Source organism: Haliotis cracherodii, unplaced genomic scaffold, assembly GCF_022045235.1.
Source record: "Haliotis cracherodii isolate W230 unplaced genomic scaffold, xgHalCrac1.p SCAF_9, whole genome shotgun sequence".
Lineage (NCBI taxonomy): Eukaryota > Metazoa > Mollusca > Gastropoda > Lepetellida > Haliotidae > Haliotis > Haliotis cracherodii.
This window is the reverse complement of record NW_027266343.1, coordinates 28,059,203-28,075,262: the sequence shown is the minus strand read 5'-3', so window position 1 is coordinate 28,075,262 and position 16,060 is coordinate 28,059,203. Positions and strand designations below refer to the sequence as shown.

At 37.4% G+C, this 16,060-nt stretch overlaps 2 protein-coding genes across 11 annotated transcripts in view; both read right to left on the bottom strand.

The window, feature by feature from the left end:
- Window positions 1-893, bottom strand: part of LOC139453307 (serine/arginine-rich splicing factor 10-like) — a 47,843-nt gene extending 46,950 nt beyond the window's left edge. The window contains exon 1 of one of the 2 annotated variants that reach the window (XM_071234963.1): window positions 781-893. In XM_071234963.1, the coding sequence (XP_071091064.1) occupies window positions 781-845 (65 nt within the window). In that variant the 5' untranslated portion in view covers window positions 846-893. The remainder of the gene's footprint in view (window positions 1-780) is intronic. The other variant, XM_071234961.1, reaches the window with a different exon arrangement.
- Window positions 894-12,812: 11,919 nt separating this feature from the next.
- Window positions 12,813-16,060, bottom strand: part of LOC139452173 (LIM domain-binding protein 2-like) — a 59,720-nt gene continuing 56,472 nt past the window's right edge. For 8 of the 9 annotated variants that reach the window (XM_071233530.1, XM_071233528.1, XM_071233526.1 and 5 more), the window contains one exon: window positions 12,813-15,070. In XM_071233530.1, the coding sequence (XP_071089631.1) occupies window positions 14,834-15,070 (237 nt within the window). In that variant the 3' untranslated portion in view covers window positions 12,813-14,833. The remainder of the gene's footprint in view (window positions 15,071-16,060) is intronic. The other variant, XM_071233534.1, reaches the window with a different exon arrangement.

The window sequence follows — 16,060 nt, the reverse complement described above, 5'->3', positions numbered from 1 at the left end:
GTCATACATAGTAAAAATAATCAATATATTACGACAGCTGTGGAGCTAGTGACCACTATTTACTCACACGCTATATCCAAGCAATATGAAAAGTCTGTAGTTGTCCCTTTCCGCGACCAGTGTTTGTCTCCTGGTTATATTATATTGGAAAACACATAGCGATGTTTCTTCTATGTAACAATGTGAAGAGTGACCAGTAGGAGTCATACATAGTAAAAAAATATATATATTTCAACAGTTGTGCAGGTAGCGATGATTATTTACCTCACTAACAGTACAGATAAGAAAATTAATGGCTTTAAATGTTATAAATTTATGTACATTTATAAAACACGTTACAGTACGAATTGTAAGGCTTAGAGCATACAATACTCTCCTTTAACGTTATTTGTCATGAAAATTTTGTCCCAGAATACGGCGTTCGCTTTTGAGTAATATTTATTCAGACAAAAATGTATGGAATTGTTATAATTTGACTGGGATTTGTCTATTATTAGCCGCGCATTTCGTTTTGGCGTGCGGAAGCTTAAATACAGTATAGTTGAACTACACGCGCGTGTACAACAGGCATACCTCTCGATAAAAGTAGCGCTGAGGCCTGGTCTGGGAAAGGGACGTATACTGACTCGACCATGCTAACACACACCTATTTTTAATCGAGGCGCATGTGTACGGGGTACAAGAGCTTATATCTACATTGCTACCGCAGATGAATTTGAACATGTTGGCCCCAGTGCATCTTTTCGTAGAGCTAGAACGCCTTCTTGATGCCATACTAACCGTGTACTATCAGGGACATTTCTGATGTACAGAGATGAGTTTGGTGGCCTTGTGTATCGCGACATTTTCACTTCGTCCAGCTTTCGTCTCAAGAAGGAAGTGCTATCTGCGCCTGCTCCTGACCGGAAATAACGAGTTTAGCCTTTGTGTCCTTCGCCTAAGTCCGTAATGAAATCATGTTCTACGAACCACGAATACTGCGTTTCTGCGAAAGTTTCAAGAGTTGTGTTCGAACGGTAATGTTCATTGTATGTGCGTGTAATCCTGATCGGTCGTATTAAAATACATTTTTCAACAACTTACACTGCTGTCATTCAAACCCTCTGATGTTGTACTCAAGGGACAAAGTGATTATAATAGCAAGTATCATCATTTATTTCCAATAAACTCCCATTGTAGAGGGGGCCCGTCAAGATACGTGGTAGAATAGGTCTTCAGCAACCCATGCTTGCCGTGAAAGGCGACTACGCTTGGCGTAAGAGGCGACTAACGGGATTGGGTGGTAGGACTCGCTCACTTGGTTGATGCATGTCATCGATCCCAATTGCGTGAATCGATGCTCACGATATCAATCACTGGATTGTCTGGTCCAGACTCGATTATTTACAGACCGCCGTCATATAGCTGGAATATTTCTGAGTGCGGCGTTACAACAAACCAACAACAACATTGTAGAGGGGCGTTGCCTGGCCTCTGGCAACAGCGAGATGCACCACTTTGGACACCTGCCGTCTATCGACCATGACAGGTCCGCTTCCCGGATGGTCTGTTAGTATGGTACAGGACGGTGATATCCCCTACCTCGTGCAGCCCTCGTGATGGCAGTGGTTCTGGTGTGTGTGTGTGTGTGTGTGTGTGTGTGAATTGCGTAACTATACACACGTAGGTATACTTGTCATGTGAAAGCGTTCACTCATGTGTGACAAATGAAACATTAATGTAGAGGAGGGTATTCTTGGAAATGTTTGGGAACCCGAGGAGTCTGTTTTATCCCCAGCCCAATATGAAGTCAGTTCCACCCGGGTACAATTTAAGTTCCATGGACCGTCCATGTCATTGGAATACGATGTATTCATAGAGACAATTAAAGTTAATGCTTTAGGAAACACCATCATTTCCTGTTTTGCAGTGCAGTGGGACATATATATTTATCCAGTGTTGGTCACCTTTTTGGTGATTCCAACACATGATCTGTGAAACTATCTGTCACAACAAATCACTGGACGTCCATCATCTGGCTTGTTGAAGATACAATAATGGTTTGGCCATTGAACGCCATTCAGTGTTAGCATCTGAAGCCTTCTGAGTCTTAGACAACCTTTGAAGTCTCTATCCTATAGTCTCGATCTGTCACATGTCAGATTCGTGGGGGTAAGTTGATCACGTGCCTCGATCACACCCGGGCACGCCCAGACAACACCAGATAATTAATCCTATGTTATCAGTAATATCACTACATATGGGGGAAATTTTACATCTACAGTTCTGTCTACATACTTTTATTGAAACGTAAAAGGAACTCCACTTTATATCGATATTCTCTGAACATGTTATCAAAGAGGATGCTGACATATAGTTGGATTAATCTATCAGCACACTACACCACAGGCAAATGTTGTTGTTTTTGTTGTTGCATTAGGCGTTTAAGAGGTCGCCTTCTGCCTAGGCAATTTTGGCTGACAAATGTTACTTACTTACTTACTTTGGAGATTTAACGTGCGCTTTCCGACTGATGCGTATTTCGCACACGAGCCCGGCCAGGCCATTTGGTGTGTTTCCGAAAGGGGCGAAAGTGGTGTGTGCAAGCCAAGAGGGGGGGTTTAGGGGTTGCTTATATAGAATTTGGGAATTTTACGATTTGGAATAGATGCCGATGGGGTTGGGGAGGAGAACTAAGGGAGCTGGGTATGGTTGATGTTTGTTTGTTTATGTGATTTTGATTTGGTAGGTTATTGTGTTTTTAGATGCGTTTTATTAGTTCCGTTTTTATTAAGAGTACGCCTAAGGCCTTGAAGTTTTCTAGTTTATTTTGTGGGTTTAGTATTGCTTCTAGAGTGAGAGCCTTGTTTAGATTGAGGGTGGTTTGAAATGCGGTTCGATGTGTTAGGTAGTGTGTGCAGTGGATGAGTGCGTGTTCTGGGGTTTCTAGTTGTTTGCAGTGTGGGCAGTTACCTGTAGTATGTTTTTTAATTTTTTTAGATGCTTGTTTAGGTTGGTGTGTCCTGTTTGGAGTTTAGTGATTACTCTGTCGATTTTTTTTGATGGATGGAGAATTTTTGGTTTGGTTAGTGGTTTGCTGAGTACTTTTTTGATTTGGCTATTTGAGTTTAGATAAAGGTTATGCCATTTTTTGGTGATTTTTTGCTTGTTAACGCTTTTAATTTCTGATTTTGAGATTGGTAAGTTTAAGCTTATTTCTGGGATTTTGAGGGATAGTTTAGCTGCTTTATCGGCGTTTTCATTACCGTATATTCCTACGTGGGCGGGTATCCACAAGAAGGTTATTTGTTTGCCTGCCTTAGTTAGGTCGTTGGAGCTTTTAAGTATTTGATTTATTAATTTAGGTCGGTTTTTGGTATTTTTGTTTTGGAGGGCTTGCAGTCCACTTAGGGAGTCGGTAAGTATTAGGATTTTTTTGTGTTTTTTTTATTCTTGATTATGGAGGGCTGAGGCCATGCCCATTAGTTCTGCCGTGAATATTGATTGATTGTTTGGGAGTCGGAAGGATTGTGTGGTTTTAGTTGGTTGTGAAGATCCGTCCGTGTAAATGTGACACCAATTTGGCCAATTTTCGTGTATGTATGCTAGTGTGGTGGTTTTAGCTATGTTTGGGTCGGTTTGTTTATTTATTTGGCTAGCTAGTGTTGTGTCTATTTTGGGTATTTTAAGTTTAGGGGTGAAGATATTTGATTGTTTGCAGTTTTGTTTAAGAATTTTAAGTTGGTGTTCATTGAGGTAGTTTGTTATTCTTTGGGATATTGGGGTAAGTAAGGGGTGTTTACGAGCTAGAGCTTGGTTTTTGGGGCTGATATTTTGGTTTATTAAGTTTTGGATGAGAGGGTTTGATTGGGACGCGGCCCAGAAATTTAAGCTTAGCTGTTCCCTGCGTAGACTTAGTGGCATTTCTCCTGTTAAGGCCTGAAGTGAAGTGTAGGAGGTGCCATGATGGGTGCGTGTTATTAGTTTGAGGGCCTGATATTGAATTGAGTCAAGTTTTTCAGATAGAGAGTTGTTTAGGGTGTTGTATATGGCGCAGCCGTAGTCTAGTTTTGATCTAATTAGTGATATGTAGAGAGAGAGGAGGGTATCTTTGGAGGCTCCCCAGTTAGAGCCAGTTAGGCATCTTAGGGTGTTTAGGTCTTTACTGCATTTAGTTGTTAGGGTTTTGGATGTGAGCATCCCAGGTGAGATGTTCATCGAAAATAAGTCCTAAGAATTTGGTTTGTTTTTGAAATTTGATTGTTTGGTTGTTTAGCTGGAGGATTGGGGAGGCGGGTTTCATGTTTTTATGTTTGAATATTATTCCTGTTGTTTTTTCTGAGTTAAGGGAGAAGCCCCATTTGTCAGCCCACTGTTGTATTTTATTAAGAGATTTTTGGAGTAAATTTTGGGCCATTTTAATGCTCTTAGTGCGGATCCAGAGGGCTCCATCATCCGCGAATTTCGATGTGTTTACTTTAGGGGATAGGCCTTCGAATAGATCGTTTATCATTATATTGAAGAGGGTGGGGCTGACAAATGTTTCTGAGGCACTGTCTTTTAAAGCGAAAACACCAATAATTGTGAAATGTTAAAACAAGTTTACATTAGAAATTAGCCTCTACTCCAACTTTTCCAACTTAGCCTATACGCACCTCGACTTATTGTGAAAACAACATGCTTTGAAGTTAAATAAATTAAATTAAACTCACATCGCCACTTACAAACACTTACATTGTGAAATGTTAAAACAAGTTTACATTAGAAATTAGCCTCTACCCCAATTTACTCGCCGACTCTGATTGGGAGGCGCAACTTACTTATTGTGAAAACATTACATGCTTTGAAGTTTTAAGTATACCTTTACTCAGTGTAACTCAATGTCAAGCTGAAACTTTATTTAAGAGGCCTAACATGGTGCTGTAAGATAACAATTATTCACAATGTCTTTTCGATGTGTTGCTTGCGAGAAGAATGTAAGAAAAAAATCAACATGCTGTATCATATGTGACAACTGTGGCCAAATGCGGTGCCGTTTTCGCCCGAGAAATCTGTGACGTTTTGCTGAGTCGCCGTTTTAGCCTGCACCCATAATCGAGTCTGGACTAGACAACCCAGGATTTGACATTATGAGCATCACCCAGGCAATTGGGATCAGAGGACATGCAACAACCAAGTCACCGAGTCTGCACAAAACATACATTAAGACCACAAGGACTCGTTATTGGTCAGTAAATAAAAATATATAACCCCTATATGTAACTCTACTTACATATAGGGGGTATATATATTTTTATTTACTGACCAATAACGAGTTCATGTGATTTAGACGCCTCTTACTACCGGGACAGATTGATGGTGGCTGAAATCTGTGAGCGAACAAAATGCTGCCACATTGAATATCTGAACGACATAATGATAGATGAAAGGAATTGTATCGTTAGTATGACGTTACACATTCGGCACGAAAAATAACCCACTATATATACATATGATCGCAAAATCGATATTCCTTTGTGACGTCAAAAGAGACTCACTTATAAAGTCTAAGGGGGCATAAATCAGCAATGTCACTCCATGGGCTGATATAGTGGTAACTATGCTCACCATAGTTTCATAGTAATTTATTCATGAGTAATGAAACGGCTCCAACACAAATATCGATATTGAAACCATATATATACTTTAAGGTATCATCATAAATCACCATACATGATGAAACTGAACAGAGAATAACGCAGTTCCGACGTGGATGTCCAATCTCACTTGTAATCTAGTTGTGGGATTCCGACATTCACCTGATTGTCGGAGTGTAATTTAATAAGTTGCCCATTATTGATGTGACGACTTCCGCAAACAATGAAACTGTATCTTTGACGTCATGACTTCTTTGTATTGAGTTTTTGACGACGCCAAAGAAAGACGACATAGCCTTTATTTATTAACATACATTTACCTTTTTTCACATTTTCGTTCAGGGCATTATAACACTCCAATCTCATTAAAATCTGATCTTAGTTCTCGCTACCACCACTTTGTTTTATAAGTGCTAAGATATGATTTTGATGATGTTGAAAAAAATCGTTAGGGCTGACACAATTTGAAGTTTTTCCGATACGTTTTTCTAAATATCTCTTGAATAGACAGTAATGAGGTTGCTTGTTTGTTTATTAGAACCTGTTAGGCATCAAATTTATATGAATCAAATAAAAAAGCAAAACATATCCATTTTTTAAAAAAATATCGGACATGTATGTGTATTATACGAATGTGCTTGATTTGTTCAGATTAAGACCTTTTTATATCAAATGTTTAGTTTCATGGCCAATGATACTAAACATTAACGAGGCCCCTATTTTCCTGAAAATCATTGCAAGTAACATTACGATGCATCACTAAGCCTGCTAGTTTAGAGTTCGGGTACGATGCTACAATAAGACAACCTCGGTTTGATGACGCCATTGTGAGGTTGTGAATTATACAAATCTTTACAAAAGGAACGAATTGTTGGTACGAAGTAAAAAGTTGAAGTGAATTCAGCCACCCAATGGAGGGACCGACAATTTGATATTCATGAAAAAAAAAAGGAATTGCCTGCCACAAAAAATCCATTCTTGCAAGGTGTTTTTCTTTGAAACAATATTTAGGCTCATGGTTATAATATTATACAAATATTTCTGGTTTTGCAGCTGAAGCTGAAAACAATTTATAATCTTGATACAAAATCCCAATTACCCCCCCTACCCAAAGTATATCAAATGGTAGGTCCCTGAGGAGTGTGACTGATGTGTGAGGACAGAAGGAAAATAATTCAGGGATAGATATTTGCACTCATTCACTCACAAATCGGTCATTTAATTGCCCCGGGGCTTGTTGCAGGCTTTAAGATGTAACTGTGATGTCCTCATGCATGCGAGGGGTGGCTGAAAAGTTCTGAGCCTAACTACCAAGGCTGTATCGTACGCCCTAAACCCTATGCATGTTTTAAGTACAAGACTATACATGCTGCATTTGAATTGAATATACCACCAGGTAGCACATTTACAGCGGCGTCAAAGTGACTAGGTATCCTCCTTTGATGACACTGGACACAATTGAATACCAAGCTGTCATGAAGTACCTCCAACTGAAAGGCACTCCTACAGGCACCGATGCAGACTTGGCGGCAGCTTCAGATAATGATTCTGTGGAGGAGGTTAGTAGCCATGTTCAAGAGGGGAGGAAAGTCTCGAAGATGATCAAAGATCAGGAAGACCTTCCACTGCCATGCACAACTGAGGCAAATGTTGATGACGTGCATATGATTACACGTCACATGTACATGATGTAACAGGTCACAGGGCCAATACGGGAGGCATCTCTCACGGGAGAGTTGAGAACATTCTGCGGAATGAACTGGCGAATGAAGACAAAAGGTTTCATCATGCTAGGTTCCAAGGTTTCCGACTCATCATAACGTTCCAGGAAATCATCTTTCTTGAGAATGCATCGTTTTGAAGCAGATCCAGCTGATTTCACCATGACGTCATGGAAAACTCACTACAAATGTGTTGTTCCACGAGGACAATGCACTTGTGGCACCATAGCTGCAACGCATTAGTGTGGCTTTAAACGCAGTGAATATCCTCTGCATTCACCCGAGTTGGCACCATCAGATGTCCATCTCCTCCAGTATCATTGGCAGACGTTTGTGGACCTCAGTGGATTGTTGAAAAATAATAAGCAACCAACTCCATCTACACAGTCAGTGCATCGCATTAAGGCTCAGAACCTTCAATGTATTCGTGACAAATATTCAAGGTATCACCACATTTGATAAATGAGGTTCTGAGATGTAGCCGTAAAATAGTTATCTCAACTTTTTATTAAATTTTAATTTAAAAATTTAATCTAAATGTTATGGTCAAATCTGAAGCCTATTCTCAGTTGATGCTTAAACATCTTCCACCATTGAAGAATATTTTATTAATTTCAAAAACAAGTTACATTATGGGCTAGATCTTCAGCCCTGTGGTTTCAGAAGTTTGAAAAAGAATTTAAGAGATTGAATATTAACAATTTTAAACATGAGAGCATATTTCAGATTAAATTTGATTTCTAGATCTTGTATCGGAAGATACTTAATGATCTATCAGGAGTCTATTTACTTAATTTGTCAAAAACAAATGTAATTGTTTTTAGAAAAGGAGGGATCATCGCCCTAAATGAAAAAAATCGACATATACAGTTATATCGCCTCAACATTGACGCTATCATCTAAACTATCACGGTCAGTTGCGTGCAAACAATTAGCATCGCAAACATCAAAAGCAATTATACCTATAAGTCTGGAAGGTAATTTAAAGTACCGACGTTTACTACAATATCTAAAAAACTATTGGACCTACTCAAGTCAAAGTTGGTATGAGATTATTAAACAGTCATACATAACTGGATATTACATTTACCGGTAAAGACAATCGGTGCATGAATAAAAAATCTGTCTATTTAGCTATCACTATATTTCATCAACAACCAGACCTGTTCGTCACGGGTGGAACAAGCATTCATTGAAACCGCCATCTGCATAATGCTACCCCTGCGACACAGTTGAACCAATCAACTCACCTTGAAAGGGTGCACGGGAATCAGCACGCACGAATACGGTGTTAGGGTTGGGCGTCTAAACGTGTGACAGGTCTGGTTGTTGATGAAATTTAGTGATAGCTCATGAAGTACCCATGTAAAAAAAAATCCTTGAGTGAACCCTGCTACAGGGATCGTGTAAAGAATAAGTCACTGTTTACACACCATTAACTACTTTTAAAACAAAATAATTTCTTTTGTGCAAACAAATGTCATGTCATGCATCATTGAATATTAATCATTTTAATTTATCATTGTGCAATAATTATATTGTTGATAGTTATGATGTAGATCTAATATTTTGATATTTGTAACAATCTTTAGAATTTTTTTTTATTTTAATCAAAGCAAGTGGTGTGATCATTTTGATAATTCAATCGAGACAAGAAATATAAAAAAGTATAAATACATAGAGGAAATTTGTTTTTCTTGTCAAATAATGATGATAGCATGAGTTTATCTCATCTTGTGATCTGACAAAGTTAATATTTCTATGAGTGGCACAGCCACATGTCAAAATATCAACTTTAGTAAACCACAAGATGAGACACACATTTCATTTGACAAAAAAAATACAAGTCTTTTTCATATTATATTTTCTTTGAATGTTGTTTTCTGAATAAGTAATTTTTTTAGATAAGGTGAATGTGCATTGTTTATAAAAAAAATCATAGAAGTAGAAATATTATTACAATATTATTGAATTAATTATTTCAGGCTTTGAGTCTAGAGAGTCAACACAATGAAGTGTCCGGAGATGGATGTCTGGAGGAGCTTTCCGCTGACAATAACACACTGATTACAATGTGCTTCCTGTCACATTTCACTTAAATAGGACCAGGAAGTGAAAAACCTTATTCAATCACTCAACAACATGGCCAATATTTATCAGACTCATGATGTTTGAATAAAACTATTCTAAAAAAACACATTGTACCATTCTCAAGCAAGAAAATTCTGGAATTTAATTAGGTGCTTTTGACTGACAAAAACACCCAGGTCATGTTAAATATTGGAAAATCTGAAGAACTGAAGTGGACGATATACAAGCTTATATTGTGAGACAAAAAGACATGAAAATTTTGGTTTGTTTTTCTTTGTTAAATATGAGAAATTTCAATACTTCCTTCAAAACTCAGATTTTCTCACCATGAAACGTGATAATCTACATGTATGATATGGTATATATAAGTTTTGGATAATTAATAAACAATGTAATATTTACATATATCCAGCTTTCAAGATAGAGTGCAAATAGACTGTAAATATATATTTGTAGATTTATTTTTGAAACTTTATGAAAAGAATACTTCGATATTTTTGTTTGGTCATAAATATTATCAAATCATACATTTATCTGCATGAACTTCATTGTTTAGACCAGACACACTTACTGATTTGAAAACCTGTTTCACTAACTAAATCTTGTATGTTGTCAAATTTAATTTTTATATTCCACAATTCTTGTGGTGTAATTTTGTTTAGTAGATTTGGTGTCTGAATAGTTTTGTAGCCAGTGTCAAAGAAAAAATATATATACAAAAGTTGGAGGAAGACAAGTTAAATTTATTCTTGTCACTCTGAACTGAAGTGTAAGAAAATCTATCTACAGAGCCAGATTGCAACCTCAATTCTTTTATTAATCTACTGACATGGTTTCTATTGTCATTCTGAAATCAAACAAATAATTAATTATCATCCTGCTATGACTTAAAAGGAACAGCAAACTTATATTTGGCTTTCAATTTGATGACACATCACATATTTTAACCTCTTTACAGTGATTGATATATGCTGATTCGTTTATTTTGTCTCGATCTATCAACATAATTTGTACCGGTACATTTATTATATCTTGGTTTGATTACCAATTGAAGTTGATTCCTTTTCACCTTATTTTATCTGTATTCATATCTGATCAAGACATTTTCATACTATTCAGGATAATTGTATTAGTAGCCTCATTTTGATATACAATTCTCCATCATCATATAGGATTAGTTCAGGGTGTTCAAGAAGTTGATGTTTGTATCAATTCTTATATTTCTTTTATTTCATGCAATATTTATCTATATTATTATTTAGTTTCATTTTAACATATTTTAAAGATTTCACACATTATTAGCTTACCGGTCCGAAGGACCAAGGTGAGCTTATGCCATTCCATGGAGTCTGTTGTCCAATTTATTCAAACAACTTCTTTTTCTGAACCACTAAATTGGAAATTAACGAAATTTGACTGGAAGCATCCTAAGGTGGTGGGGATGCAAAATTGTACAAATGGTGGGGCGGAAGGGCGGGGCCAAATAGGGGTAATTTGGCTATATTGCTTTAAACGACTTCTTCTCCGGAACTAAGAGATAGATATCAACCATATTTGGTTGGAAGCATTCTTCGGTGGTGAGGATTCAAAATTGTACAAAAGGAGGGGCTGACCCCTCAAGTGGCTGAAGGGTGGGGCCAAATAGGGGTAATTTAGCTATATTGCTTTAAGCAACTTCTTCTCTAGGAACTAAGAGATAGATATCAACCATATTTGGTTGGAAGCATCCCTAGGTGGTGGGAATTCAAAACTGTACAAATGGTGGGGCTGAGGGGTGGGGTCAAACAGGGGTAATTTGGCTATATTGCTGTAAATGACTTTTCCTCTGGAATTAAGAGATGGACATCAAATATATGTATCTAGAGAAATAAACGTTCATGCTGACAGATTTGCCATCCACCCCTTTTAAATACTGAGAGTCAAATAACGAAATATTTGCAGTATTATATACCCGGTATGTAATCATGATATTTTGTTATGATTACCTAAATTTCCAGGTGAGTGATAAAGGCCCTATGGGCCTCTTGTTACTTTTGTTGTGCACGGTGCAATCTTAATCACCAATAATCGGTTAAATAAGTGATGTTTGAAGGAAAAGTTTTCATCTGTCATTGTACAAACTGAATAGAGTTATCTCCCCTTCTGAATATTCATTTTGAAAAACAAGTTATTTTGTGAACTAATTTCATTTACATGTAGGTTACATGTTTGGATGAAAATCATAGCAGAAAAAGTGTCTGTCAACTGGACTCATGGCAAAACGATACTGGGTGGTGCAACAAACACAACTATGAAACGTGAAATAAACATGATCGACGATCTCGAGTTGGCTAAACCACGCACTGACTGAGCAAATTAGCAAAATACACAGACGTGTTTCATGTTACGTAGTTCATTTATGATACTAAACTTCTGTCATTGAATATACTATCACATAGTACCCATATGCTGGCGAGGTTATGATAAAACAATCTATTTAGGAAATATGTATCTCGAAATGCACCTTTCGATTCACTTCCGGGATCCTGACAGCAAAATGCGAATTCCAGTGTATTGCAGACATATTTTAGTTGGACCTCAGTATTAAATGTGCAATATCTTCTGTATTAGAATACACGGGATACCATTTTTTGTTTGAAATGTCCATCAGTGAAATGCACAACAATCGCTCTGTTCCCTATCAGCAATTGTGACTCACACTGCATGGAGCTATGCTCTCCAAGCCTCGTTTTCGATCCAAAGTGTGAAAAAGGTCAATAGAACCAGAGAAGTATATAAAAAGAATGTTAGTTGATAACTGCTTGTTAGTGCATAATGTAAATTCAGAGTGTCATTACAAAATTTCAATGTAAATTTTAGACATAAATGTGAAAAAAGGGTAGCTGAAATGAGTATCCGTAAAAACTGACAATTAGGGGAGACTGAGGATGAATTTCATGTTTTATTAGTATGTGACAAAACTGTAACACAGTGAGTGAATTCCCTATAAATTATGCCTTTACAGTAAAGATTGAATATGGTAGTTGAAGAGTTAAACCCTTTCATTTTCAATTGGAAAGTTAGATCAAATTAACTAGATTTTTTAAATCTTTGAAAAATTAAATACAGACCCGGAGACATCCTTAAGAATTATTATGTTTTGATTTGATGTTTCCCCTGAAGTTTCCCATTCATCACTTCAGTTGATTCACAAAAGACAAAACTGAAATGGACAACGGACGGTGAGCAAACAATTATACCAGTATGACACTTCATGGAAGCCAATTTAAGCAGCAATTTGCCCAATACAAGCTTTTGAATCCTCCAAGCTTCCAAAGTCTCTATGTCCTGGAACCCACAAGAACTGGCAGACTTACAGACAACAGAGCTGGGGAGTTCATTGAAAACATATAGTTTTATTCAATGTTTTGATGAAAATTACCCACAACAATTTTGTTGACTAAGAATACTAGGACATTTACAACTGACCACAATGATTACACATCAAATGTAGAATGTACAATGCTGTGTCCCCCAGCCCCATGAGTATATATAATGATTTAAGGAGAAACTCAGGGCAGGCACTAAATAATATCAGGAACAAAACATAATGGTGCCAATAATGGCCACTGACTTTCAGGAATACATTGCAACAGTTTTAGTGGAAGCATGAGGTTACACACAGTAGAGTTCATACAGGACATTTATAAGGATCTATTTGTATTTACAACTCTGAAAGGAAATAAGGAAATAAATATACAGCTCAGTCTGAAAGCATATAAAAGTCATATTTCAAAGAGATTCTGTGTCAGATCCACGGGTTAACTAAACAAGGTGGCAGTTCATTGTGGAGTGATTATCAAAGAAAGAACACCCATGAATGCAAGGCGGTGTTGCATGCACCCTAATGTTCTGCAACATTTTGACAGATGCATTGAGGACCCATCTTGCTTATGAAAACAAACCAGTCATCTAATCTCCAAATGGGGGCACAATACGCTGACATTGTGCCTTATAATGTCAGTTTTCAAAGACCTTCCTTTGTGACCTTCATCATGATAGAGAACATCAAAGGCCACTATCTAATGCATTCTTGAGCCTTTCATGCTTTCATGGTAATTTACTGGGTGATATATGATATATAATGCTTCATGAAAGAGTCACAGTTGATACATACAGTATTACGTCATACCAGCAAAACAGTATTGAAGTATGATAATGACAACACATTTGCTCGATGAAAGATTTATTTGTTCCTTACAAACTCTGTTTTGTTCAGTGTCCACGAAACAGGACAATCTTATGTTGACAACACCAAACAGGTTGAAATACTTCTCTTTCTTCAAAGCTGCCTTGAACAGTTGTTTATTTGGATAAGAAAGAGGAAGGAAATTAAAACTATGGACAAAATATTAAACTCAAAGTGAAGTAGAATTAAACTGATAAGTGACTTAAAATAAAGATATGTACTCCTTCAACGAGGCTTCATAAGGAATGGTGGGACAACTGGAGAAACATCAGAGTTACTTCCCTTTGATAAGACTTCATAATAACATTCGTACCAGCACATACCCGGTAGGTGTCCGGTTAAAAACGCTTATTAGTTGTTTGCCCTTAGTTCTGATGCTTCAAAGCAAAATAAATACTCATTGACAGCTATGAAACTGTCACCTGGTCCTACATAGTTGTGCTGTAGGTGTTATACCCTGGTAGTAGGGAAGTTCTGTTCATACAACTCCACAATTTTCAGTATCCTTGAGTGTAGAGATTCATGTTTGACAAAATTTGAAACAACTTAGTTATTCCTCTGGATATAACTGGAAGCTCTGAAATGCATCAGGGTTAATAAATATTCAAATGAAATCTTATAAATACTAAACTACACAGGCAATTGTATCATATACCACATGAACCCTGAATGTCGATCAGATGAAAGGTCAATTGTAGCAACATCATTGAACTTGTAAGCCTGCGACAGCATGAAGAAACATCTCAATTTAAGAAAATCTACCACACCAGGTCAATTATCAATGAAACAAAATACAGATCTTTCCAAAGTATTTCCAATGTTGAAACAACATAAAAAGTAAGTACACACATAGAGTTAATTTCGAATCCATATTCTATTCATTGTAACTCCCAAATCTCTGTTATCAATCTGATTCACTTTCACTTACAAATATAATTTACTGAACTTTTTATTCACGAACAAAAACTGACAATAACGTCATCGAGAGCTCCATCAATACCCCCAAAGTGACCTTCTTTCAAACGTTACAATTTAGTCACATTTCAGTTAATATCAGATATCGGTATCTGTGTAGCCCAGTGTTACTCTTAGATTGTCCCATTGCTTTCCTTCACTGTCCAGATCCTTTCACTAGTTTTTCACAATTCTCATGGTAATTCCAAAACCTATCTTGTTTTTCATTCTGTTTTGATCTCTGTCTCGGACACGGGCGTGGTTGCCGTGGGTTGTGGCGTCTTCTTGTCCTGTTGTCCCCACGACCCCGACTGCAGCGCCGGTGAGTTCTGGAACTTGTCCTGTTCCTCCTCCCCAGCATTGGGCTCGTACTGCGTGTTCTCCAGACGGGTGATGAGCCGTTCATCCTCATCCCCAAACTCACCACCCATCAGTGTCGGCTCACCCACTACCATCACATCCTGCACAGAAACATGGTTAACACGGGGGGACATTCTCCTCACCATCTTACTGACAGATACACAAACACTTGGGAGAACATGGGGGCACTTCACTCAGGAGAATGATATGACATGTGTTTCATTAGTACCACAAATGATATTTCTGAAAGAGAAATATCTTTCTTCAATTTGCCTCTCATTTCAATTCATACACTATCCCATTTCTTTTTTTTCCCCATTAATGCTAGGAGAAGAGTTATGAACATTATTTAAATGTGAACAATATCTTACTTACTTTCATACTATCCTGATATGTATCATTTTCAATAAAACATCAACTGTATGTAACCTGAACTTGAGAGCGAGGCTGTGCTCAATTGGATAGAAAACAAATATTGATTTCATTGTGCTAGCACAGATGCTAAAGGTTAACATGATCACATTGCAACACAAACTAGTTTTATCATATCTGAAAGCTGGTGAAAGTTGTTGATCTAAAATCTGGAATAAGACCAAAACATAAAGCCACTGACATGTGGACTTTTGCCACGTCTCAAGAGACAAACCCAACAGAAACTCCTATTCCACATCCATGGCACAACTTCAATCCCAGTGTTTTGTGTCGCTGATAAGCCAAAAACTCATTCAAACAAATCAACATTAAGAAAGTAGTGTGACATATCTAGAGACAGCCAGGTCACATGACTAAAATCTAAACCCTACAGTAATAACTGTCTTAACTGATTGTCATTCAACTTAAAGCCATTCGGCAACCAAAAGACGTTTGTAACATATTCCCAGCCTTATTGGTTGGCATTCCACTGCCTGACCACACGTGTAGAGACATGACGCGACCTGCATCAACTGTATAGACGTAATCACCAGCCAACAGACATGATGACATCATCTCCACTGCTCAGTGACCAGCTGAGCTACAGCTAGGTTAGTCATGGTAAGCTCTGGTATTAAATAGGGAATGAGGAAGCTACTGTTATAATTAGTTCTTAGTAT